Source organism: Kogia breviceps, chromosome 1, assembly GCF_026419965.1.
Source record: "Kogia breviceps isolate mKogBre1 chromosome 1, mKogBre1 haplotype 1, whole genome shotgun sequence".
NCBI classification, from domain to species: Eukaryota; Metazoa; Chordata; class Mammalia; order Artiodactyla; family Physeteridae; genus Kogia; species Kogia breviceps.
In genome coordinates, this window is record NC_081310.1 from 184,021,272 (window position 1) to 184,046,694 (window position 25,423).

At 50.9% G+C, this 25,423-nt stretch overlaps 3 protein-coding genes across 13 annotated transcripts; 1 reads left to right on the forward strand and 2 right to left on the reverse strand.

Moving 5' to 3' along the window:
* The first annotated feature begins 50 nt into the window (after positions 1–50).
* On the forward strand, positions 51–4,709 carry GALE (UDP-galactose-4-epimerase). Of its 5 annotated transcripts, none has more exons than XM_059062337.2 (11): positions 89–183; positions 1,805–2,025; positions 2,179–2,294; positions 2,383–2,496; positions 2,730–2,906; positions 3,180–3,293; positions 3,389–3,455; positions 3,547–3,632; positions 3,742–3,819; positions 4,038–4,152; positions 4,325–4,709. In XM_059062337.2, exons 2-11 carry the CDS (start codon positions 1,905–1,907, stop codon positions 4,381–4,383), a joined length of 1,047 nt encoding a protein of 348 aa, XP_058918320.1. In that variant the 5' UTR covers positions 89–183; positions 1,805–1,904; the 3' UTR covers positions 4,384–4,709. The 5 variants fall into 5 exon arrangements, with proteins under 5 accessions (XP_066871095.1, XP_058918320.1, XP_066871091.1 ...); XM_067015005.1 differs by having other exon boundaries at positions 150–165; XM_067014994.1 differs by lacking the exon at positions 2,730–2,906 and having other exon boundaries at positions 51–165.
* Positions 4,710–4,763: 54 nt separating this feature from the next.
* Positions 4,764–11,276, reverse strand: LYPLA2 (lysophospholipase 2). Of its 6 annotated transcripts, none has more exons than XM_067015026.1 (11): positions 11,223–11,276; positions 9,685–9,852; positions 7,574–7,677; positions 7,275–7,306; positions 7,082–7,147; positions 6,561–6,608; positions 6,399–6,469; positions 6,183–6,256; positions 6,003–6,104; positions 5,728–5,901; positions 4,769–5,630 (listed from the first exon to the last, which is right to left on the reverse strand). In XM_067015026.1, exons 3-11 carry the CDS (start codon positions 7,649–7,651, stop codon positions 5,580–5,582), a joined length of 696 nt encoding a protein of 231 aa, XP_066871127.1. In that variant the 5' UTR covers positions 7,652–7,677; positions 9,685–9,852; positions 11,223–11,276; the 3' UTR covers positions 4,769–5,579. The 6 variants fall into 6 exon arrangements, with proteins under 6 accessions (XP_058918406.1, XP_066871127.1, XP_066871124.1 ...); XM_067015023.1 differs by lacking the exon at positions 11,223–11,276 and adding an exon at positions 10,974–11,120; XM_067015021.1 differs by lacking the exon at positions 11,223–11,276 and having other exon boundaries at positions 9,685–9,868.
* A 93-nt stretch (positions 11,277–11,369) lies between these two features.
* PITHD1 (PITH domain containing 1) lies at positions 11,370–17,902 on the reverse strand. 2 transcript variants are annotated; one of them, XM_059062445.2, is made up of 6 exons: positions 17,562–17,902; positions 16,886–16,929; positions 16,441–16,518; positions 13,621–13,725; positions 12,845–12,953; positions 11,370–12,310 (listed from the first exon to the last, which is right to left on the reverse strand). In XM_059062445.2, the coding sequence occupies exons 1-6, from the start codon at positions 17,757–17,759 to the stop codon at positions 12,209–12,211; spliced, it is 636 nt and encodes a 211-aa protein (XP_058918428.1). In that variant the 5' UTR covers positions 17,760–17,902; the 3' UTR covers positions 11,370–12,208. The 2 variants fall into 2 exon arrangements, with proteins under 2 accessions (XP_058918428.1, XP_066871147.1); XM_067015046.1 differs by lacking the exon at positions 16,441–16,518 and having other exon boundaries at positions 17,562–17,883.
* Positions 17,903–25,423: the final 7,521 nt, after the last annotated feature.

Genomic DNA, 25,423 nt, shown 5'->3' on the forward strand with positions numbered 1-25,423 from the left:
CGTCCTGAAGACGCAACTGCCTTGGTCCTCCCGGCGCTCCGTACTGCGGTCTCTCCGCTGACACGTCTCTTGGGGGCGTGGAGGAGGCGGGGCAAGAGCGGGCTGTCGGCTCTTAAAGGGACTGGGCGCGGAACTCGGGAGGCGGCGCCGTTCGAGGCAGCGCTGGTGCGTGGTGCGGAGCAGGTTCGGGAGGAGAATGGGGGGCCTGGGCGGGTTTGCGAGGGGCCGGGTGGTCCGCCGGGCGCAAGGGAGAGTCTCGTGGGTCTGGGTTGCGTTCTGGGCAGAGTTCTGCCAGGGCGGACCCACCCTCGCTGCTCGCAGCTCCCGCTGCCTTGGCTGGGGTGGCCGGGGTTCATTCATTCCCGGCCGAGGCACTCCTAGTTCGGACCCCTCCGAGCCACCCCCTCCGAATCCCAGCCTGAGGCTCAAGTACACTTGATAGCTCACGGCCCTGCGCCCCCTGCCCTCCATTTTACGGACTGGGAAAACTGAGGAGGCGACAGCTGGACCAAGGCCACTCTGCGAGTCGGAGGGAGGCCGGCCTCACCAGCCTTCCTGCCTCCCATGGCTCCTCCGCCACCACTTTCCGGGGACCGGCATAGTGCGTGGAGCTCGGTGGGACGGGGGCGGGGGCGGCTTCAGCGTCAGGAGCGGAGTCCAGCGGGAAACAGTGGGGGCGGAGGGCGAACTGCTTGGGGAGAGGGGCGGGGCTTTGAGTCTGGAGATCCAGATTATAGCCCGGCCAATGCTCGCTTTGTGACTTAAGGCAATTACTTCACCTCTCTGACCTTAGTATCCTTTTTTGTAAAGTGCCAGTAGTAACACCTGCCTCATCAGGATGTTGGGGGAATTCAGGAAAATAATGCAAAAGTGCCTAGTACAGAGCCTGGCACGCAGCGGGCGTTCAGTCAAGTGGGTCGGAATTGGATGGGCCCAGAAGAGGATTGACGCAGCTCGGAGGAAGGCGGCTGCGGGCCAGGCCGCCCGGAATGAAAGACCTCAGTGTCTGGGTTTCCTCCCCCGCCCCCCTCCTCCGCTCCACCGTCTCTGCCCGTCGAGTTTGTTCAGGGCGGTGGTGCACACCTGGCAGTGGAGCCTGGGGCCGAGGCCACGTCTACACTACCCTGTTCAGTGCCACCTAGAATTAGGCGGGATCCTTAGCTCCAAGCCCGGAGTGGCATCCGCACAGGCGGAACCAGCCTGGCTGATCTGGGGTGGGGCCCACTCCAGGAGTGCAGTGCTGTAACCCCAGAGCTGGGCTCAGCCTGCCTGGCAAAAGACCCCACCCTGAGGCCATCTGCTATATTTCCTGCCTCCTCCCAGTTGACCTTTGTGGAAGGGAGTCAGGGGGCTGCTTACCCCAGGAGGTATTAGTCACTGAACCAAGGAGCCAGTTTATACCTAGTGATGGCAGAGGGACTGGGAAGTTCCGAGTCTGAGCAGACAGAACCCCTTCCTGGGTTCTTGGAGTGCCAATGCTGCTGCCTTGTTTCCTTCTGTCCAGAACTGTCCAGTCCCTAGACACCTGGGGGAAGGCAGTGTGGAGCCTAGGGTTCCATCTTCCCAACCCCCGGTCAGTTATGGCGCTTGTGCATCAGTCTCCCCACCTGTACCATGTGGCAGGTCTTTAAAATCACCTCATCTGACCCTCACACTACCACGTGATAGTTGTACAGTTATGAACTCCATGTTATAGAGATGGAAACTAAGGCCAAGAGAAGTGGTCTCTCCAAGGCCTAAGGCCAGAAAGTGATGGTATCCAGTCTTGGACCAGGGCTGACTCCAGACCCATCCTATTAACTAGGGCGCACCACTGCCTCCCTCTGACGCCAGAATCCAGACCGAAGGAGGCCCTGAGCAGGCAGCCTCAGCCACCTCTGAGTCTCTGTCCTGGGCCAGGCGCGATGGCAGAGAAGGTGCTGGTAACGGGTGGGGCTGGCTACATCGGCAGCCACACCGTGCTGGAGCTGCTGGAGGCGGGGTATTCGCCCGTGGTCATCGACAACTTCCATAACGCCATTCGTGGTGAGCAGGCGGAGGGGGGCTGCGGCTCCCAGAGGGATGGAAGGGAAACCCTGTGTTCTACCCCCGCCTCCAAGAGATGTGTGTCTGGCCAGTCCCTTGGGAACCGAGCACCCCATCTCCTCTGACTTTGATGGCCTCTGTGTGCCCAACCAGGAGGGGGCTCCATGCCTGAGAGCTTGCGGCGGGTTCAGGAGCTGACAGGCCACTCTGTGGAGTTTGAGGAGATGGACATCTTGGACCAGGCAGCCCTACAGCGTCTTTTTAAGAAGGTGGGTGCTTGGCAGGCAGACAGGCAGGGGTCATAGCCCAGGGCCAGGCCTGTAAGCAACCTCTGACCCCAGCTTTGCAACCCTGCAGCACAGCTTCACGGCGGTCATCCACTTTGCTGGGCTCAAGGCTGTGGGCGAGTCGGTGCGGAAGCCTCTGGATTATTACAGAGTTAACCTGACAGGAACCATCCAGCTTCTGGAGGTGAGGCATGAGGCAAGGACACAGACACCGTGAGGGCCCCTGGCCGGGTACGTAGTGCCAAACACGGTGGCAGAGCCCAAGCTGTGTCATCTTCGACAGGTCTTTGCCTCTCAGCCTCAGTCTCCCCTTCTGTAAAGGGGAGCCCATAGCTCAGCCCCGCCCACCTAGGAGCGGTAAGGGGGCGGGAATAACGTGTAAGGCAGAGGCCGCTGATGCCTCCCCTCCACGGGCAGATCATGAGGGCCCACGGGGTGAAGAACCTGGTGTTCAGCAGCTCGGCCACTGTGTATGGGAACCCCCAGTACCTGCCCCTGGATGAGGCTCACCCCACAGGTGGCTGTACCAACCCCTATGGCAAGTCCAAGTTCTTCATCGAGGAAATGATCCGGGACCTGTGCCAGGCAGACAAGGTGAGGGCCCCCTTTGACTCAGCCGTGGCTCCGCTCACAGACCCCTCACAGGCCAGCCCCGCGAGCCTGAGGATGGGATCCTGATCAGCCTCCACCAAGGAGGAGGCTGGGGTTCAGGAAGCAGCAGTGACTTGCACAAGGTCACAGCACTTGCAGGGAGGGCCCGATACCCTGCTCCTTTCTAGGGATAGAGAACCGGCAGGGTGGGCTCTGGATTCAGCTGGGACACGCAGCCCGCACCCCACCCCCCATCGTCTGACCTGCGTCCCACAGGCCTGGAATGCAGTGCTGCTGCGATATTTCAACCCCATTGGCGCCCACGCCTCGGGCTGCATCGGCGAGGATCCCCAGGGCATCCCCAATAACCTCATGCCCTACGTCTCCCAGGTAAGGGAGAAGGGAAAGCAAGGGGGTGGCCCTAGGCTTGAGGGCTACAGCTGGTGCCAAGGTCCTGGGAAAAGCTAACCTGACCTCCACCCCAGGTGGCGATTGGTCGACGGGAGGCACTGAATGTCTTTGGCAATGACTATGACACAGAGGATGGCACAGGTGAGCCCAGGACAAGGAGGAGCCGGGAGGGAGACTGAGGTGGGACAGAAACTGTACTGCACCCAGCACCCCACCACCTCCTCCTCTGCAGGCGTCCGGGATTACATCCATGTCGTGGATCTGGCCAAGGGCCACATCGCGGCCTTGAGGAAGCTGAAGGAGCAGTGTGGCTGCCGGGTAGGAAGAGAAGGGAGAGAGGGGAAGGAGACAGAGGCCCGGACCAATGGGGCCCAGAGGGGTAGTAAGTCCAGCCCCCGGCACAGACCCTGTTCTCCTCTCCGGGCAGATCTACAACCTGGGCACAGGCACGGGCTATTCGGTGTTACAGATGGTCGTGGCCATGGAGAAGGCCTCGGGGAAGAAGGTAGGCTGGCAGCCCACCCTGACCCACCCCCAGCCCCTCCCACTAACCTACGTGACGGGGCATCCCAGCACCGCCTGTCTCCTCAAGCCTGCCTTAGGACTTGACGCCTGAGAGCGAGACCCTGCTCTGGACCTCCATTTCTTGAGGGCCTGGTCAGCAAGTTGGCAGGTAAGGCCAGGGCCAGCTCAGCTAAGCTACAACCGCCCCCTCTCTTGCAGATCCCGTACAAGGTGGTGGCCCGGCGGGAAGGTGATGTGGCTGCGTGTTATGCCAACCCCAGCCTGGCCCTCAAGGAGCTGGGCTGGTCGGCAGCCTTAGGGCTGGACAGGATGTGTGAGTGCTAGCCCAACCCCTGACCCTGGGTGCTGGCCTGGCCCCTGGGAGAGAGTCAGGGGCTAGGAAAAGGGCCGCCGGGGGTCTGGGCCTGCCCACTCCGGGCTGTCCGAGGTGGTGCGGGACCTGCACTCCAGCGGGGACCCTGAGCACAGACCTCGCCCCATCACAGGCGAAGATCTATGGCGCTGGCAGAAGCAGAATCCTTCAGGCTTTGGCGCGCAGGCCTGAGACCCTCACCTACCAGGGACCAGAAAAGGAAGAGAAACAACTGCCTGCTCTCCAGCCTCTGGCAGGAACCCAGGGGCCTCAGAGCCTCCCCTACCTCAGACCCCAACTGTGCCCACTCAGCCCACCAGGCATGAGGCCAAGGGCACCACTGACCAGGTATCAGGGGTCTCTATTCCACAGGGTCCAGGAACCCAGGAGGACCACCAAGAGCAAGTGGGGCGAAGCAGGGCCCTGAGACACACAGAACGCCCTCCTCCCAGGCACTAATTTATACTGCTACTAAGGAGCTTCCCAAAGTATTTAAAATAAAGTTTTCTTACACTGGAGCAGATTCTTGCACGTGATCACACTCTACCCCTTGGATAGAATCATCCAGGCCTAAGAGTTGAAGCAATTTCTTTAATTTTATCGGAATCCCGACACAACAAGAAAAACACCCAAAACTACATGGAGACAGAAGACGCGACACGACTCCTCCCCACCTCCCCCCGGCCCTAGAGTGGGGACAACGTGGGGTGAGGCAGCTGGGGGAGACCTTGAGCCTCAGTCCAGCCCTGCAGGCTCCAGGCCCGCCGGGGCGGAGGGTAATGGGGAGGCAGGGCCCAGCCCCCAAGTCAGAACGGCTGAGGGGAGGCCCCCTCGAAGGACTCTGCCCCGTCACCCACACTCCTGCGCAGGGGCAGGGAGCCCACAGCAGCAAGGGGGCCTGGGCCACGGACACATTCATGATTGAGAAGCAGCTGGAGTGGAGGCAGGAGAGACACGATTATCTGGGCAGAATCAGCTGGCGGGAGAGGGTGGGAGGTGGGGCCTGGGAGGGCCCCAGGGGCCAAACCCTGAGGTCACAGGAGGGGCCCAAAGTGGGGCTAGTGAGTGAGGTCCTGAGTGAGTGGGTCAGCGGCTGGGCCCCTTTCTCCCGCTGCCTACAGCCCCTCCAATACTGCTGCCAGGGGGGCCCCCCCCCTCCAGGGAAATGGGATAAGAAAGCAGCCCACCCCCTGCGGCAGACAGCCAGGTGGCTGAAGCCAGGAAGGGAGGCCCGGCCAGGCCTTGGCCTGCCTGCCCCAGAGGCCTGTGGGAAAAGGAAGGGTCCAGGAGGGTGAGAAAGGGGTTCGACCGGCTCAGATCCAAGATGGTGCCGCGCGTGCCAAGTCCCCCATGAGCTGGGGGACCGCGCTGGGGGCCAGCAACTGTAGTTAGACAGGAGGCAGCAGCTTCTCAAGAAACTCCTTCACAGCTGCCATCTCCTGCGGGTGGGGGGTGGGAACTGTGAGAGGCTCCTGGCTGGAGGGAGGAAGGAGGAAGGAGAAGGGTGGGAGTGGGAAGCAGCCCCTCAGCACTGACCTGAGGACAGGAGCTGTGCATGACCCCGGGGTAAGTCTTGAACTGGACCCTGGCGGGTGTGACAACGGACCGGAGCTTCTCGGCTGTCAGGGCCCCAAACCGTACGGGAACCATGGGGTCCAGCTCCCCGTGACACTGAAGGATGGTCAGGTCCTTGGCACTGCCGTTGGCTGCCTGTGGGCCAGACGGGACTCAGAGAGCAAAGCCAGTGCTTGGGCACAATCCCCCAGCCTCAAGGAGACAGAGGGCAGGAGCGGGGTCGTGGAGACACTCACCTGGGGGAAGGCCCGGTGCAGAGGCAGCCAACAGCTCAATGCCACAATGCCGGCCAGAGGGTGGGGGCAGGTGAGGGCTGTGTAGAGGGACAGGGCTCCACCCTGGAGGAAGGAGAGAATGAGGGCTCATGAGGGCACAGCTCAGCTCCCACCACCCAGCCCCCCTCTCTCTCCCCTCACCTGTGAAAAGCCTCCCAGGACGATCCGATTGGCAGGGATCCCATTCTTCATCTCATGCTCAATCAAGGCCTTGACTGGGGGGAGGGGGCATGACTGGGGGGAGGGAAAGCTGCCACAGGGACCCAAGGAAGGGAGCCAAACAGAGGTACTGCCAGGCACTTTCCTGGGCGGGCAGAGGGGGAGAGGGAGGATGCCGAGGAGGGGCTGGGGCCTTACTGTTCTCTGCTGCCTTCTTAATGCCAGCCTCGTCCTCTGGGGCATCTGGACTCAGCCCCATCAGGTCAAACCTGGAGGAGCAGAGGCGTTGGCAGCTACTGGGAGACCTGGGCTGGCCCCAGGCAGCTCCCTCAAGCTCCTATTCCCCCTCTGCACACTCACCAGGAGGGCATCACCATCTTCATGTTGAGTGTCACAGGGATCCGAGGCCTGGGGAGGGACAACAAGAAGGGCCGTCATGCTCAGGAGGGATGAGGAAGCCACAGCAGAGAGCCCAGGTGGGGGCAGGGCAACCCCTGGGGAACCTCCCAGCAGGCAGGGCCTGTGTTTAAGGTGTTGCCAGGCAACTTGACACGTGGGGCTGAAGGCTGTGGTTGGGGCATCGGCAGTAGCCATGGAGAAGCACAGCCCAGCACTCAGTGTGAGGGGGTTCCGGCTCAGTCGGTGAGTACTTGGGGCAGGGGTACGGGGGTCCTGGTTCTAGGAGTCTCAGGTCTAGGAGGCCTTGGGGCTGGGGCTGGACCCTATCCCTGAGGGTTTCACAGGAATGATGAAGGCTGAAAATGGCACTTGTGACTGCTCTGGGCCCCAGGCCCCAGGATGCAGCCGGCAGGAGAGAACAGGCCTGGGACCACAGGACCACCCCCCATCCTCAGCCCCTCCCTTGCTGGGGTGACACTCACGCATGGGGACAGATGTACTTGACATGAGGGAGCCGGATAGTAGAGAGGGCGTCAGCCCAGCTGTGCCTGTAGGAGGGAAGAGAGAAAAGGCACTGATGTGGAGAGGGAGGAAGGGAGGGTGCAGGCCTCTCCAGTCCTGCCCCCTGGGCCCTCCCCCACTTCCCCAGGAACACCCCCTCCCCAGCTCACTCACCCTGTGTCTCCAAGGCCATGTAAAAAAATAACCTGGAAAAGGATCAGAGATGGGGAAGAGGGCAGTCACCATCCTGCTCTCACTCTCACTCTGTCCTCCAACTTCTGGCCACCCCTCCCTCACCCCCAAGGACCTGGAGGGGAACTGAGGTGGCAGCCAGACAGGCGATTAAGCCCCTGCCTCCCGGCTGCAGGCTGCTCACCCTCTCCTCACTGCCACCTCTATTTTCCCCACGCCCCCTCCAGCCAGTTCCCCAGCCTGTACCCTGGGGGCTGCCGTGGGTAGCGGAAGACCCTTACCGCAGCTGTTTCCCGCTCAGCTCCAGACACAGTGGCAGCATCGGTGAGCAGGGGCACAGACATGGTGTTACCACACATACACTGCAGGGCTCCACGGCTGGGGCCTGTGCACATTCGGGGCAGTGGTCAAGAGCAAGGCCAGGAAGGGGAGAGAATCCTGACACAGGAGCAGAGCCTCAAACCCAGGGCCTACCCAGGCCATCAGCCCCTCCACCGCACCCCAGCTTCTATCCTGAGCACAAAGAAAAGCCAGGCAAGAAGTTCTGGGCCTCAGCAAGCGGGCAGGAAGTTTGCCTTCACTCCAGGGCTGAAAAGCAGGGGCAGCCACCCTAGTGGCCCTGCTTCTGGCCCCCCCCACAGCCTGAGCTTGCTGGAGGTGGGCAGAGGCAGGGCTTTGGGGCCGTGGGGCAGGGAAGCCAGGGCATCCCCTGCTGCCTTCTCCCCACCCAACACCCGTTGGCAGGTAACTGCCTCCTCTCCCTGCTCTCCAGTCATCCCCCTTCTCTAGAGCCCTTGCGTCCCCTCCTCCCCAACTCCCGGCCCTACTGGGAAATGAAGGGAAAGAAAACTGCCGGGAAATATGCTTCCAGCCCCTACCCTCAACCCCACACACATTTTCTCCAACTTCCCTCCCATCCAGCCCCCATCAGCCTTCTGGCTCAGCCCTTCTCAGAGCCCCTGGGGGCTGCCCATGTCCCCAGAAGGCACAAAAAACTCCGACCCACCAGTCGCCTCCTAAACAGTGCCCCCCGCCTCCCTGTATGAGGCCACCTGCTGTTGCCCACTGACTCCAAATCGGTCCCCCAGCTCGGCCATGCTCTGGGACTCCCAAACACACAAAAGAATGCCAAGCTGGCCGGCTCCTCCCGTCCTTAGCATCCTCCAAACTCCCCGGCAGCTTCTGCTACCTGCCCCTAAGTGCCGACTCTTCCTAGCAGCGCCCACCCCTCCCACCCCACCAACTGGCTTCCCCCGCCCCTCTCCCCCGAGCGCCCCTCCGCACAGGTGGATCCCTCACCTCTGACCCTGGGGTACCTCTTCCCACACAGGAATGCACCTTTTGTCCTAAGCTGAGATTCCCTTCCTTCCCCACTGAGCGACTTCCAGCCCTCACCCCAGGCCCCTCCTCTCAGAGTGGTGCCTTCCCACCTGACCTGGGGTCTTCATCGCCACAGTAAAAACTTCCACCCTGACCCATGGTCTCCCACTCCCCACAATGGGAACTTCTATTCTGACCGAGGGTCGCCCTCCCCACAGTGACAATTTCTATCCTGACCCCGGACCCGCTTCTGCCCACAAAGGGGCGTTCTACCTTTGACCCTAGAGAGCCCCCGCCCCACAATGGGATCCTCCACTTCCGACCCTTAAGTCCCTCTCATCACACCGGGACCCCACCTTCCTCCCACCCTCTGCCCCCAAAGTCCCCCAGACCGGCCAGCGCCTCTTCGCATCTCACTCCCCACCCCCATCCCTCACAACTGCGGTTGCCGCTCCCCACTCGCCAGGACCCTCGCGCTGGGCCGATGCCCCGCCAGTGCCCTCCCCGGGCCTGCTGGCCCCGGACCACGGTACCTCCACTCCTGGGGGTTTCGAGACCTCTCGGGCGATTCTCCTCTCTCTCCCGCACAGACACACACTCTTCCCCCTCTGCCGCCCCCGCCGGAACTTCCGTTCGAGTCCCGGGAACCCAGCCATCGCGCTGCCGGAAGTAGCCTGGCCAGCGGTACGGAACCCGGAAGTGGGCGTCGGGGTTTCTTCAGATAGGAGCTGCCATGTTGGGTACGGTGGGGGCCCCTCCCCACAACCAAGCCACGGAGTCTCCGGCCGGCCGCATCTAGACGGTGCCTCCGGGGCTCCCACTTGTTACTACCACCCGTGCGCCATCTGGAGGAAACCTGTCCTGAAGGAGGGGCATTCCTCACACTAGCAGAGTTTCCCACCTTCCCATCCATTATGGTCTTGGATATCCACCACTGGCCCTCACGTCCTGTTCCAGGGTCATGGATAAAGTCATACACTCAGCTGAAAAGACACTTTGAGACCATCTACTCTTCCAATCTTATTTTAAAGATGAGGAAACTGAGGCTCAGGGGAGGGAAGTAAACACCTACCTCAGGATTACACTGTAATGCTGCCTCTGCACCTGCTTCCCGAGCTGTAAAACGGTGACAACCACCCAGCTTACTTCACAGCTTTGCTGTTAGGCTCAAATGAGGCCGTGTAGAAATGCTCTATACAGTGTAAAATCACAGCGTGAGGACGTGACTCTAAAAAGGACCCTGGGAGAAAAGAACACTGGCATCAGCAGTGTCCGAGACAGTTGGTCAGGAATCGGAAGTGTTGTCTTAGCTCTGCCCTCAGCAAGCAATACCACACAGACAGTGCACAAAATACCACCATCAGTGAGCTCCAGTTAACAAAGACGGTTTCCATTTGGTCACCGAATCACTTTGCTCCTTGCGGCATCGGTGAAGTGGAATGGGGCTCAGGGTCCACATAAAAGCTGGAAGGGGAGGCAAACTGGGTTGCAGGACCATGTCCCTGACAGAGCCTGTGGGCATCTGCACACAGGAAATGAGTCATCCCTCAGCAGCTTAGCACTCATTTGCCCAGCTTAATGTACACTAGTTTTTATTTTAACTGAAAGAAAACAGTATATCTGGAAGCTCAACAAAGCACTTTTTTCCCAGGTTAAGAGGCAGTTTGGTCTTAAGTGCTCAGCAGGTCACAGAGCAGGAAAACTTTGGGTCCAGAGGACACAGCAGGCCAAGGATCCAGGGTTGGAAAGGGGGTGAATGGATGAGGACAACACAGTTGCTCCCACTCCCAGAATCCCTGCTGGGTCTGCTTGTGGAAGAATAAACAATTCCTCCTGCACCCAATCACCTAAGACACTGTGGCACTTTGAGCAAATTTTTCAAGTGAAGCTCAAGTTCAGAGGCCTTGTCTCAGAGGCTACCTGTGATTAAGTGCTAGTGGGATTAATGGTTAGTCTGTTCTAACACTTTTAACTTTATTTTCCCCCTACTCCAAATTAAAACATAGCCCTTCTTTATCTCCAAATGACCCAACTGAAATAAAGAGGCTGTGGCGGAGGAGTGAGTAGGACCCTTAGTGCACCGAGAATTGTATTTGCATTCTGGTTGATTTCAGGCTGCATTTTTAGAAATTTTGAGGCTTGGGCAAGGCTTGGTGGTGGTAGGCTTTCCCCAGGATAAGCTGGAGAAACAGGCTAGCAACAGTGTGGGCCAATCCCTCAGAGGCATTCTCTCAAGAGGATTAAATTCAACACTAATTTCCATTATCAAGTGTTTCTATTTTCTGCAAAGGAGAGAATACTGACCACTTCAAATCCCCTCTTTTTTAGGATACTTAAATTCTGTCCAGTTGCAGTACTGACTTTCAAAACTTAAGTCCAAATTCTTGGGTCCACAGTCAGACCGTAGGTACTGCTCACTTCACTTTCCTCACCATCATTTCTTCTGATGAGCTCCAGAATCTGTTCTCCCTTGTTTCTGAAACATCACCTTGCAACTTACTTCCTTACCTGAGAAATGGAATATAAGGTTTTTAACCTCGCCTTCTTTACAAAATGTGGGTGGGTGGGTGTAGGAGCGTTTTTAGCCTACTGTACAGAATTAAACCTGACCTTTCCTGGAGATACTGATCTCGTGTCGATTTAATTGTGGCACTTATCATCTACCTAGTCCAAAACAACAACAGATTTCAAAGTTTCATACAGTTCTCAGTAAAGGTTTCATGAGTACTACCAAGAACTCAAAAGAATATACAAACATTAAGTCTGGCAAGGATTTATTAGGAAGCTTATTAGTCACAGTGAATAAAAAGCCATGAACAGAACTGAGATCTCCAAATTCTGCCACTGGGCTTACAACACTAATTAGAAGCTAATAAATATTAAGGATGTCCCAAGAGGAATCTTATCTAAGTCCCAATCTTACCCCGACCAGGATACCAAAAACACAGAAACGATGCCCACGCTCTCCTCAAACTGCTTACCTGGTTAGCAGGAAAAAAGAACTTCTTCTCAAGCGATTAAGCATCATCAGGAGATTCTTGCTCTTCTAACTATAACCATGGGACACTAGTGCACGACAGACAACTCCAAGCTGGGCAACGTGCCAAGAACGTTGAAAGATGGCAGGGAGAAGGAGCAAGCAGGGACAAGTGTTTCTAGGCGGAGACCCTCCTCATGGTTAATACGAACACAATGCTGAGGCTTCACAAAGTTTACTGCAGCCCAGGAAGAGTCTCCATTTAAAAAAAAACAAGTCACACAAAAATCCTGCCACAAAGCAACAAGACACTTGGGATCCCATGGCCACATTAACTGGGAAGGCAGGCATTATCCATGACTGCCAGGTGCCGACCACCCCAAGACCCAACTTCTGCAGGACCCCAGAGAACCACGATTGTCCCTCGGCACCCACACGACCCTTCCCGGGGGTGTGGTGTCTTCCGTAGGTCAGGTTTCTGCAGCAAGCCCCAAAGACAAAGCTTGGCAGAGGCTGTGGCAGCCAACTCTCTCTGGAGCCCCATCTCTCTTTGTCTTTCCCAACAGTATGTCGTACATCTTCACTGAAACAACACCTCTGTGGGAGCCTTGGCCAGCCCTTAGGAAATAAAGTGTGTCTGTGGGGTAACCTGATGGACCCTGTGGTCAGCTGGGTTGGCGGATGCTTCATAATTGCAGATGGTCACCTCATGTCGGCGAAGCTGCAAGAAAATTAAGAGGCTGGGTCAGCTGGCCATTGCCCAGACCACACAATGGAGTGGTCCTTATTCAGGCTCATTTCTAGAAGTCATCATCTAATCTCTTCCCCGTTCTGATACTTTTTATCCTGAGAAGCCTGGGTAAGATCGAATCAATGATTCACCCCATCACTTAGAAGAGTCATTCCTCCACTATAATGGAGGCACCATGAGAAGAAGACCTTGTCTATCTTGTTTATCACCCTATTTCTGGTGTCCAGAACAAGAAAGGTTACCAACAATGTTAGATGAAGGAAAGAATTTTAAGGTGAAAAACTGCATTGATATCAATTGTATTATTTCAACCCCCTTAAAATTCCTATAGCCTGTCAAATGAGACAGTTTACAGTGATGAAACCAAGAAAAACTAGACTGGGAGCAATCAATGTCTCACTTGCTCTTTTTCCTTTCCTTCAAGCTCCTACTACCACAGCATGCAGATATACAAACATATGTACACATATTAGAGGGGCAATAATACTTCCAACCCCATCTTACCTCAGTCCATTCTCCTCTCAGGCCAATATAAAAGACCTTTGTGGTATCGGCTCCAAAGTTTTTTGAAATATGAATTGAGAGATGATAGACATTTGAAAAACGAGAAATTCTAGAGGATGAAGGAGTGGAGAGAGAAGACAACAATGAAGAGTTCAGTGAGAGGCTCACTACCCATGTCAAAAAAGTCAATTCCAGCTCCATCTTATAGTAAAACCCAGGCAAATGTCAGAGAACAATCTTGGGGCCTTACGTCTCATTCTTCTCCTTTGGGCAAGCAATGAATACAGTGAACATTTACTGAACCATCTGCCAGATCTTGTCCAAGGCAATAAGGACAGAAAAATGAATCAACACTGCCCCTGCCCACAAGGAACAGGAATGAGAAATGCTGTGCGACCACGCAGGGATCTAAAAGCAAGCTCAGTAGGAAAATGAGAGGTAAGGTGGTCACATGTAACTCGGCTGCTGTAAGCCCACTATGCAAAGAGGAATTCTGAAAACATCTTTCCTAAGACCATACTAGGAGCTCATTCAAATCTGTCAATTGCTTCCAGGTTAACAAGTCTGTGGCTTGCACTGAACCTCTGCCAAAATTCGACCAAGCCTAGGATCAGGCCTCTCCACTGTTTTAACTTGTTTCTGATGCTAAGGAAGCAGGAGATGGGCCAAAAACAATTGCAAGCCCACTAAATGCTAACGCACAGATGCTCACTGCAAATGAGGGAGCGCCTGCCATTCTCAGAAGCCAAACAGTAGAAGAGAGGCCCAGTGCTTACTTTGTAGCATACTCTAGTTCTCCTGTAAGATCCCGGTTCAGACTAAAGGTCTGATCTGGTTCCCTGTCTGTATCATCAAAGCTCATCTGTGGAATGTTCTTGTACCTGGGAAAAGAAAGGGGAGAAAAATCAAGAAATGTGCAGTATCACATTTTTCAGGTTCTCAGAACTTCCTACTGACTCCTGAACTGCCCTCGGTTCTATCAACAGGAGATCAAATTTTGGAAATGGCATTTTACTGGCATTTATACACAAATATCTTTAATCCACAAGAGCTGAGAACTGCAACATAAGCCAATGGCATCTTTGAGTGGGTTAAGAGCGCATGAGAAGCAATACACAAAGCGATAGCTCAAACTGGGTCACATGCAGCAAATGCATAGAGAAAATAAGCAACTCAGCACATTCAGACCAAGCTGAGGATGTTAAATAAAACAGCTTACTCATGGGGAAAAAATACTTTGGCAGAAACATCTTAAACACAGTTAAGAGACAAGATCAGGTAACCCAACGCTCAAGCATTTTTCTGTGTTCAAAATTACCCTATATATAGAGTCATCTTACAAGTCTTAAAAAAATACAACTTGGGGATTTCCATTTTGAAGAAAGCACAAAAGAAAGCACAAAACTCACAATGGGCTTTGGAAAGTTAAGTAAAACTGCTAGTGAAGAAACAAATTTGCAAAGACATATCTAGGAAACAGCAGTCTCCTCTGTAACTCACAAATTCTAAAGGACTGGGCCACACACACCCCCCAAACTCTAGAGTGTCTTATTAACACACCTACATGGGAGGGGCCTAGATATTAGCTGCAGCAAAATGCAAGTAACATAGGAAAGCAAATGTTTGCTTCAAAGTGTTTCTAAGAATGATGCACAGAATAATAATAATAATAGTGAACATTTATAAGCAGTATTATGAGAGGCAATGTAGCACTGTGGTTAAAAGCAGTGTCTCTGAAGCCAGACTTCCTAGGTTTAAAGCCTGGTTCTGTCACTGACCAGCTGTGTAATTTTGGGCAAATGATTTAATCTGTCTCTTAGTTCATCATCTGTAAAATGGGGATAGTGATAGTACATATCCCATACAGCTGATGTGGATACTAAATTGAATCTAAGAGACACGCTTGTTAAAAAATTTTACTATGGAAAATTTCAAACATACATAAGAGAAAAATATAATGAATCTACATATATTTATTACTGAGCTTCAATAATCAAGATCATGCCAGTTTTGCCTATCACCCCCATTTTGTTTGTGCTTGATATTCTGAAGCAATCTCAAACGTATCATTTCATTCATAAACATGTCCGTATATATCTCTACAAAGTAAGGACTTCGTAAAAAAAAATATGATACCATTTTACAATGAACAACTTAACAATTAGCAATAATTCTTTAATATCATCTAACCCCTAGTGTTCAAATTTCACCGATTTAAGGTCTCAAGTTAACTTTTCTGAATCTATCAGTGACATGTCATAGTTGAACAGATACTGCTTTTTTCTTTATCAATGGTACATAAAATAATGGTGCATTTTATAATCAATGACATCTTAGATTTGATAAAGTGCAAAGTGCTTAGAACTGAGGGCTCTATAAGTATTTGCACCTGCCTTTCCAAAACCAGGCACATACTATGGAATTCCCTGGCAGTCCAGTGGTTAGCACTCTGCTCTTTCTCTGTTGAGGGCCCAAGTTCAATCCCTGTTCAGGGAACTAAGATCCCACAAGCTGCACAGCGCAGCCAACCTCCCCCCCGCCCCCCACCGCAAACCAACAAACAAAACGGGGCACATACTACATTCCAGATTTATTCTAAGCTCTTTACACGTTATAGCTCATTTCTCTCCACAATCTCAAGAGGTTCAGACTATTATTGCCATTTTACATATGAAAACATTGGAATATAGAGAAGTTAACGCCCAAAGTCATGCAGCTAGCAAGCGGTACAGCCAGAATTTGAACCCGAGTATTTACCCCAGAGCCCCCTCTTAACTACAATGCAACATGGATGTCTAGTCTTGTCCAGTCAATCCATCTCGCAAGTAAACGAGTCCCAGAAAGCATCAACTCAAACATACTGTTTCCTTACAATGATTAAATATGTGGATTTGCTTTCAAATTCATGTTTCTAACATTCAAAAATAGTGTCCATTTCTTGAATCTCTCATTTAAATTGATCAATTTTTCAGAAGAACTTTTTATGTAAAGTTCTTCTGATATTTGCTTCTCCCCCCCTCAGAAAGCAGTGTCCCCTCCTTCTAGAAAGGCTACGCTGGAGTAAGGCAACTTGTCAGAAAGGGAGTACTAGCTCTAGTATCAACAGAGTCCATGTTACAAGAGGTATATAGAACTTTGCTAACTAAAGGCCATGTAAACTCAGATGGAGTGCTTCCATCTCAACAAAACACACAGAAAGATTGTAATTGTCTGAAACAGCAAGGGAAGATGTTGAAGCTAACCCCAAGAGTAGACTCCTTAAAGATCATTTGAGATCTGCAGCTGGGTTATTAAGAAAACTGCAAAGTCATCAACAGTTGGCATTTATAGGATGCTCTCTGAATGGTGCCACAGCAAATACTTTGAAGAGAGACAAGCTGTTGGCCCTAAAGATACTTAATCTAAAAATGCCGTTAATTCAGGAAGAGATAAGTGTATTCCAATGCAGAACAAACATAAGACTTTCTTTTAAGAAGGGAAGGGGATATTTAACCCAGTAAAAAGAAAAAATTAAGACTATTCTGGAATAAAGTGCTACCAGAGAAAAGAGAAAAAGGGATAGGAGCTTCTCGAGGGCCTAGACCCTTGCCACTTACAGTCTCATCTCAGAGGGGTGTGAGTCATCATCTTCTCCCATTATAATGATACCTTTGAGCTTGACATTGCCTGTAAATCTGCCAGAATGCAAAAAAGAGGGTTGTCAACCTGGGGTTCAATCTCTGCTGAGCTGTGTGACCCTGGGCAAGGCCCTTCCCCTTACTGGGCTTCAGTTTACTCAAGCGTCAGACTTGTGCTAGATAATTTCTAAGATCCTGTCTGCCTCTGGCATTCTCTGGTTCTAAAAAATTTACCTTGACTTCTCAGTTATCTTTTAACAAATACATCTTTTTTTGCACCACGGAAGCTACTCACACCCACCTCAGTAATTTACCCCATTTCCAGAAACAGATGTGTGCTCTTGACACAACCATGGAATGAATCCTGATAAGGCAACTGGGTACAGCCTCTTTAGCCTAAGGCAAGCACCAAAGAAATACTTACGGAATATTAAACAGAAGCTCTTCATCTGCATCACTTTCAACAAACTGGAGGGGAGAGGAAGGAGAAAGGAGAAAGCAACAAATATTTGCTGAGTGCCTACGACTTTAGGCATCTTCCACCCTGCTTTACAGCTGGAGTGCAATGCAGATAAGTCAACCGCCCTCAGTTTTCCAGCACTTGTTAACTTCCAGGACCGACTAGCCTCCTGAAATTGTATGCAGAGATCTGTGCGTATGCGGTCCACAGCTTTCAAATGGCTCTACGCCCCACAATGGTAAATACTCTAGATAGGATAACGTGCTTCATCTCCCTAGGCTGGTCTTCGGTCTTCATCAGGTGATAAGTGATCAGGCAGCCACTGGGACCAGTGGACAAACGGTAGGGAAAACGCCCAGATGGGTCATCCTCCCTCACTACCTCCCGCAGCCCTGGAACTGAACGTTGGCCGTGTAAAGCAAAGCGCCCCTTCCCGTCTCTGGGCCTCAGCTCCTCTACCTACAAAATGGGGAGATTCGACCCTGTTCGCCTCTCAAAGGTCTGGCAGGAGACGGGCACGGGAAAGCGCTTGGCAAACGGGCCGTGGTTATTTTTAACTTCAGAAACGAAGCTGACAGAACAGACGGGTGGCCTGAGGCCCCGCGCGGGTGCCCGCCCGCCCAGGCCCCGAAAGGCCCACCTTGGAGCGGTCGGTCCGCTCCTCCCACGGCTTGAAGACGCCGCGGCCGCTGCCCTCGCGGCTCTCGTTGAGACACTGCAGCCGCTCCAGGTCGATGCGCAGGTACAGGCCGTAGGCCAGGCCGCGCTGCTCGGGAGGCTCCTCACGTTCGGCGGCGCAACGGCAGCCGCCCCCGCCGTGACTGTGGCCGTGCGACATGGCGACGCCGCCGCCCGCGCGTCCCCGTGCTCTGCCGCCGCCGCCCGCGACTCTCTCGTTTCGCTCCGGCCGCCAAGCGCGCCGCTACCGCCGCGTCGTAAAAGGCGCCCCTGTGCGGCGCAAGCGCGTGGGGAGAAGAGGGCGGGGCTCGGAGAGGGTAGACGTTTGCTAAGGCGCTTCCAGGGACCGGGAAATTAAGGTTGACTCTTTCAGTCCTGGAGACGGATGCTATTGCCGTCCCAGCTTCACAGATGGGGAAACTGAAAAGCAAAGATTAAGCTGGTGTTCCGACTAAATGGTGGGGCTGGGTTTCGATTCCTCTTCCTCCTTAGGCTAAAGTCTGTTCTCTTTTCGTTTACCACCACCGTTTTTTGGGAGCTGGTGGCGCAGTGATAAGGCCCCTGAAGAGTAGGGAGCACAGCGTTATCACTGCCGCCCATGTGCACGCTCAGGCGCTTAGAGCTCACAAACCCACGTTCATAACCACTTTCTTCACAGTGGGCTTAGTGGTCGAGACCATAGGCTTTATGCACAGCTGAATCTGGAGACAAGTCCTGGGTCTGTTATTGACTGTGTGACACCCTGAATAAGTCATGTTCCCCATCCTGAGACTTTTTGTTCCTCGTCTGTAAAGTGGGAATGGTAATATCTGTTTCATAGGATCACAGTGAGTATTAAATGAAATAATGCTCTTCAAGAACTCAGCATAGTGGCTGACACATGGTAAGAATTCAATAGTTGAGTCAGATCTTGGTTGAAATCCAAGCACTGCCACTTACTAGCTTTGTGGCCTTGGGCAATTAATTGATTTAACCTCTCTGAGTCTCAGTTTACCCCCTGTAAAATAAAAGGATTGGACTAGATGACCTTTAAGTCCCCTCCCCATGTGATGTTTCAGAGCAGTTTTTTCAAACGGCTGGTTGTGACCCATTGATATGTCTTAAATTCCATTTAGAGGATTGTGACCAGCATTAAAAAATTAAATAGACTAAAACAGAAAATTCAGAATGTATTACACATTTTAGTCTCCACTTATGGAACTTTTGTTTCAGCTTCTTGTATACTCAGGTGCAATTTAAAATGTTTTTCACCTTTTGGGTTGAGATCAAGAGTGGAAAGCAACTGTTTAGAGTTGAAATGATTCTGGTTTCGGGGTAGAATGCGTTCGTACCTCTTGGTGGAGACGGGGAGAGATAGGAAGTTGAGAGAGTTAAGAACTACTTCGGATAGCCCCTACCCTTCACTCTGGCTCTGAAGTATCCAGACCAGACTGGGGGCAGCAAACCAAAATAAACATCTGCTCAAGTTCCATTCAGAAATATTTTGATGTCCTAGTTCAATTCTTTGTGAAGCAGGCAAGCTTGGTTGTGGTTCAGATAGCTCAATGTTATGACTTATTCCTGCTTTCACGTTACAGTTTCAGGGAAGAGGACTGGCACGTGCTAAACGCTTAGCGAATATTTGTTTGATAGAATGATACACTCAGTAGCCTTTCTTTGGGAAGACTGTATCCCACTGCAGGGCTAACCCAGGCCTTCTACTCACTTTTGGCTTCTTTGCTGTCATTTGCATTATTGTCATCCTTTAGTGATTTATCGAGCAGTGTGTGCCAGACATGGTGCTAAGCACATAACTACATTATGCAGCTCATGTAGTTCATCTCAGTTATATGTCACGTGATCTTTAAGATATAGGGAGTGTTACCCAATATTATCCCCAATTTGAAGGTGAGGAAAATTGAGGCTGAAAGAGGTAAATTAACTTGCCCAAGATCAGATAAGTTTGGGAAATAACTAGGTTTTGAGCCTAGTTTGTTTTCCTGAAACAAAAAAGTATACATGAAGTAAAGATGTTGTATCGATTAGCTTATACCATGTAACAAATCACCCCAAAACTTAAAATCTTTAAACAACAGCATTTATTATTTCTCATGCTTCTGTAGATCACCTGGTCAGTTCTTTTCTGGGCAAGTTGGGTGGGCTGATTAGTTTGGAATAGCCTCACCCACAAGTCTTGTTGATATGGACTGTCAGCTGAGGTGATGGCCACAAGTCTCCTGCAGACTACCAGAACTCAGACACATTGTTGCAGTTGCTGAATTCCAGGAGCACAGGAGGGAAGACCCAATTGCACAAGCATCTGTTAACCATCAACCTCTGTCATTTTTGTGAATGTCCCGTCAGCCAAAACAAGTTTCATTGGCCAAATCCAAATTCAAGGGTGGAGAGATAGACTTCACCTTTTACTTGGAAGAACTACAAAATACTGCTGGCTCCCTGCTCTACTCGCCCCCAATAGACCCATACTGGTTATCTTTTGTTGTGTAACAGATTACTCCCAAATTTAACCGCTTAAAACAACAGTCGGCATTCATCTCACAATTTCTGCAAGTCAAGAATTTGGGAGCCGCTTTGCTGGGGGGCTGGGGGGTTCTGTCTTGGCTCTCTCACGAAGCTCAAGTCTTCCGAAGGCTTGATGGAGCTGGACAATCCAGTTCCAAGATGGTGCTCTCGTATGGCTGGCAAGTTGGTGCAGGCTGTTGGCACAAGGCCTCACCATACAGACCTCTCCGTAGGACTGCTTGAGTGTCCTAGTGACATGGTGGCTGGCTTTGGCCAGAGCGAGTGATCAAAGAGAGAGCAAAGTAGAAACCACAATGTCTTTTATGGCCTAGCCGTAGAAATCACATATTGTTGATTCTAAAATATTCCACGGTTCCATAGGTCAGCCATATTCAGTGTGAGCGGGAACAACATAAGGGTGTGAATACCAAGAGATAGAACTCATTAGAGGCCCCCTTGGAGGTGGCTACCACACTACCATACATATTAAGTGACCACTGAAAATGTCTTTAAATTTCTCTTGCGTTTAATTGGTAATTTGGATGAGGATAGAATCTCTCAGAATTTTGAAGCTATTGCTCTGTTGTCTTCTAGCTTAGAGATACAGTGCCATTCTGATTCCTGATTCTCTGTGTGGGTTTCCCTCATTCCATTTCTGGAAGCTTTAAAGATCTTCTTTTGGTCCCTAGTATTCTGAAATGTAATGCTGTGGCTCTTTTGTCATTCATTGTGCTGGATACCTGCTGGACCTTTTCAATTTAGAGACCCTAGAACAGAATGTGAGCATACAGGTTAAGACTCCTGCACGCCTGTGCACAAGGCCCCTTGCAGGGACACATTTTAGGGGTAAGAGAAGAGGGGTGGGGCTAGGACCCTGTTCTCTCCCATTCCACCCACCACCTTCTAGTGCAGAGCTCCAAAGGCTCAGAAATCTGAAGGTGGCCTCCAGGTCACTGCGAAGGTTCATTTGTCAAGGTAGCAGAATAAGCTGTATTTTTTGTTTGTTTGTTTTTGGCCAGGCTGTGTGGCTTACAGGATCTTAGTTCCCCCACCAGGGATCAAACCCGGGCCCACAGCAGTGAAAGCACAGAGTCCTAACCACTGGACCACAAGGGAATTGCCTAGCTGTATTTTTTTTAACTGTTCATTAGCTCCATTTATAACTTTTTAAGTATACCACCATTTGTACTCTTGCCTCAATCCTGCAAATATTGAGTGTGGCCTGCTGGGCAAGTCACTTAGCCTCTCTAAGCCTCAGACTTGTCATATATAAAATGGGAATAATAAGAGTACCTACTCTGTAGGGTTTTATTATGAGGGCGATATGAATAATGTATGAAAAAGGTTTGGAACAACATCTGGTGGGTTGGAAAAGGGTAGATAGTGTCCATTACTTAGTGTCAGCTCAGCACCCCCGTCTGGTTCAGTGGGAAATTGCAATTGCTAAGGGGGTTGGATGTGGAAGAAACCAGCTCTTGCAAGGTAGCCTGGCTCTGATTTGCGGATAATGCCTTTTGCCTCTCCTTACTCTGTCTGTCTCTTCTCTTGCACTCCTATGTTGCAGGGATGTCTGAGGACAAATGGGAATTCTCACCGACTTCTAAGACTTACCCTGGGGCAGGTAGGAAAAGCTTCCAATTTTTTCTTTCTCCTACTCCCAGGTTCATCTGCAAACATTTCTGTGGCAAAAGGACTGCTGAATTAGTATCCACCTTCCCTCCTCTCCTGTCTCAATTAAGCTGGGCGAAATGAACTATTTTTCTGTCACTTTCGAATGCTTCCTTGTGGCAAACCGAGAGTATTGTACTAATAATAGCTAATAACCATATGGCACTAATAATGTGCCATGCACTGTCCCAAGAGCTTTACTTACATTGTTTGTTAATCTTCATAATTATAGGTGTCCTATTATTTTCATTTTATAGGTGAGAAAACTGGGGCACAGAGAAGCTAAGTAACTTGCCCATGGACACACAGCTGGTTAGTAGTGGAACCAGGATTTGAACCCAGGCAGTGGGCCTCCAGAGGCTGTGTTGAGGCTAGCCACACTGAACCACCTCCAAATATTAATTAACATTTATTAAGTACTTACTCTGGTGCAAGGCTGAGACCCCAGAGCTCAGGCTGTTAACCACCATGTTATGCTCCATGTACCAGCTAGGTTACATTGGACAAGTCATTTTCCTCAGAGCTTCAGTTATAACAAAAACCGTTTACTAAATGCCCATTCCATGTTGGGTACTTCACCTAATTCATCACTGACATCCTGGCTGACATGTCTTGAGCTCTTTTTATGTTCCAGGCACGATTTTAAGCACTTTACATGTTTGAACTCATTAAATCATTATATGATAGCTCCACAAGGTTGGTGTATTTTCCTCATTTGGGGAGGAAAACATCGAGACACAGAGAGGTTAAGTGACCTCCTGAAGCTTGGAAGTGTGGAATTCAAAGCTGGGTGGCCTTGTGGAGTACCTGAGAATCCAGGCTACTGTGATTGCCTTTGGAGTTAGCAAATATTTCCAGTTCTCTGCATCAAGGTGCATGGATGGATTGTACTTCCCTGTCCCCTTGAATTTAGGTGCAGCCAATGAAATATGATGGAAATGATGGATGTCACCTCTGGACATAGCTTAGGGTCCAGTGCAGTATTCTTAACTTGCCTTGAAAATCTTAAAAGGCCTCCCTCAGCCTGGGTCCCTGTCTGAGGATGACATAAAGCAGAGCTCCAACAGACCCTCAGTGGACATGTAGTGTGAGTGAGAAACAAATCTTGCTTGTGTTGAGCCACTGAGATTTGGGAATTGTTGCTACACCATAACCAAGTCCAGGGTTCCTTAACCTCTTTTCTTTCTTTGCTTTGGAATAGTTCAAGTGGCATTGGTATTATCTAATCTTTAAGGTTGAAAGAATTCTCCTATGAAATCTTAGGCCTGGAGCTTTTTTATAGGGCAAGCTCTACAACTATTTTCTCTATTTTTTCTATGGTAATTAGTCTGTTTAAATTTGTCATTTCTACGGGTCAATTTTGGTAAGTTGTATTTTTCTGGAAATTATCCACTTCATATAGATTTTCTGGGTTTTAAATACTGGGAAATTTTACATAGAAGTCTAGATTTCTGTCTTTTCTTTAAAACTCGATGATGTGGCAACACTGGGCCCTGCCTTCTGCCTGGAAAGAATCAGGTGGAGCTGTGTAAATAGCCCTTTTTCCGTCTGTTCCCACCACTTCCCACTGTCTTACACCAAACTCCTGGTATTTGTGACCCCTGAGATAACAAGAAATTAGGTAGTGTCTGCCTTTTTGGTGGTTGTTAGGGGCTATGGTTTAAGGGACCTGAAATAGAGAGGAGTCCAAAAACAGAAAAGCTGAACTAATCCTATCTGGGGCAGCAGGGGCTAAGATTTCAATTATCAGGAAGGACTCATTGACCTCAGGATAGTCCTTATCTCGTGATCCTAAAGCTTTAATTCCTGTCAAGAGAAAACAAAACTTTGCCTTTCATTATGCATTTAGAGGGAATGAAGGAAGGACAGTAAAATTTATTGAGCTCCACTTCTCTCATTGAATCCTTACAAGAATTCCTGTGAGGTGTCATTATTCCCATTTCATAGATGAGGAAACTGAGGCTCAGAGAGGTGTCACAAAGCTGAAGAGTGGTGGAGCCAGGATTTGAACCTGAATCTGTCCTATCCCAAAGCTCATGCACTGTTTCCCCACTGTACGAGACATTCCCAAACCAGGCTGCTCATCAAACTCATTGGGGGAGGCCTATTAAAAAAGTACCTACTTCCAGATCCTACCTCTGACCAATTCAGATTTCTGCAGTGGGGCCAGAAATCTGTAAACAATGATTCTGGGAATTCCCTGGCAGTCCAGTGGTTGGAACGCTTTCACTGCTGGGGGGCCGGGTTTGATTCCTAGTTGGGGAACTGGGATCCCACAAGCCACGTGGTGTGGCCAAAAAACCAAAAGAAAACAATGATTTGTGTAGTTATTTGATTACTGTCTCCCCTACTAGATGAAAGCTCCATGAAGGGAGGGGCCATGTCTGTCTTATGCAGTGACACAGAGTGGGGACAGCACAGTATTTGCTGTGTGACTGAATATGCAAGCTTCCCAGCCCTGACACACAGGCCAGCTGTGAAAAGCTTTTACACTATTTGTGGAAAATTCGCCGGAGCAGTTCTCAAACTTTAATGTGCATTATAAGAACAATTGCTTGGATTCTTTTTTTTTTAATGCACATTCTGGGGCCCCAAGCCCAGAGACTCTCTGCTTGCGAAACATGGGTATAGCTATATAAAACTTTGATGGCTTGAACTTTCCTCAGAAGTTTCTGAAAAGAGTTGAGACAGTAGGCATCACAGAAGGAGAAGTCTGGGGGCCTGTGAGGACAAACTGCCTATCTCACCAAATAATCAGGTTAGCCAAATCACCAGGGAGACACTCAAGTGGATGTAGAACCTTAGTGGAGAAACCCTGTGAGAGGGGCATCTGTTAAGGTGATGAGCCAGGTAGAGGATTCTTCTGGACATCAGTTACACGAAGCACAGAAAAGTCATTCCTAGAAATGATTATAGGGTCTTGGCCTGGGCATCTTTCTGCATTGGAGTTTGGCTTTGTTCCAGAAGCCTAACACTGGCTATGTGTTTGCGTGTGAGATGGGAAATGTGACTGAGAACATGGGCTTGGGAGTCAGACCAACAGCACACAGCACCACTGGTCACCACTGTGTGACCTTGGGCAAGTTCTTCATTTCCCTGTGCTTCAGCTTTCTGTTTTTAAATGGGGGCCGTGACAACCTACCTTACAGTACCATTGTGATAATCAAGATAATGCACGTATATGAGACTGTGGTTCCTGGAACATGGCAGGTATATAACCAGTGAGCTCAGTTACACTTACCTGACCATGAGTGCCAGACTTGACTGCATGTTACTCTACATATCCCAGGGTCTAATACAGGTCCTGACTCAGCAAATGTTGAATTAATGAATAAGGGACAAAGGGCTAACTTACAGACACCGGGTAAAACCATCCATTGGATACCACATTCCATCATTAACTTCAATGCATAGTAATTTGTAACAGTGAGAATTAGATCCAGTAAAGAATTGGGAAAAATAAGTCCAGACCATACACCAAGAATACCCTCTTTAGGAGAGAAGGGATCATAATAAAACCGTGTTGCCATGAGATGTTGAGGTTTGATGTGAGAACCAAGGCTCTTGATGTATGTAGGGGCTGAAACCAAGCCCTTGGCTCCACCCACGAATGCTGAAACTCTCGCAGCTCAGCCAGGGCCAACACAGCAGGTT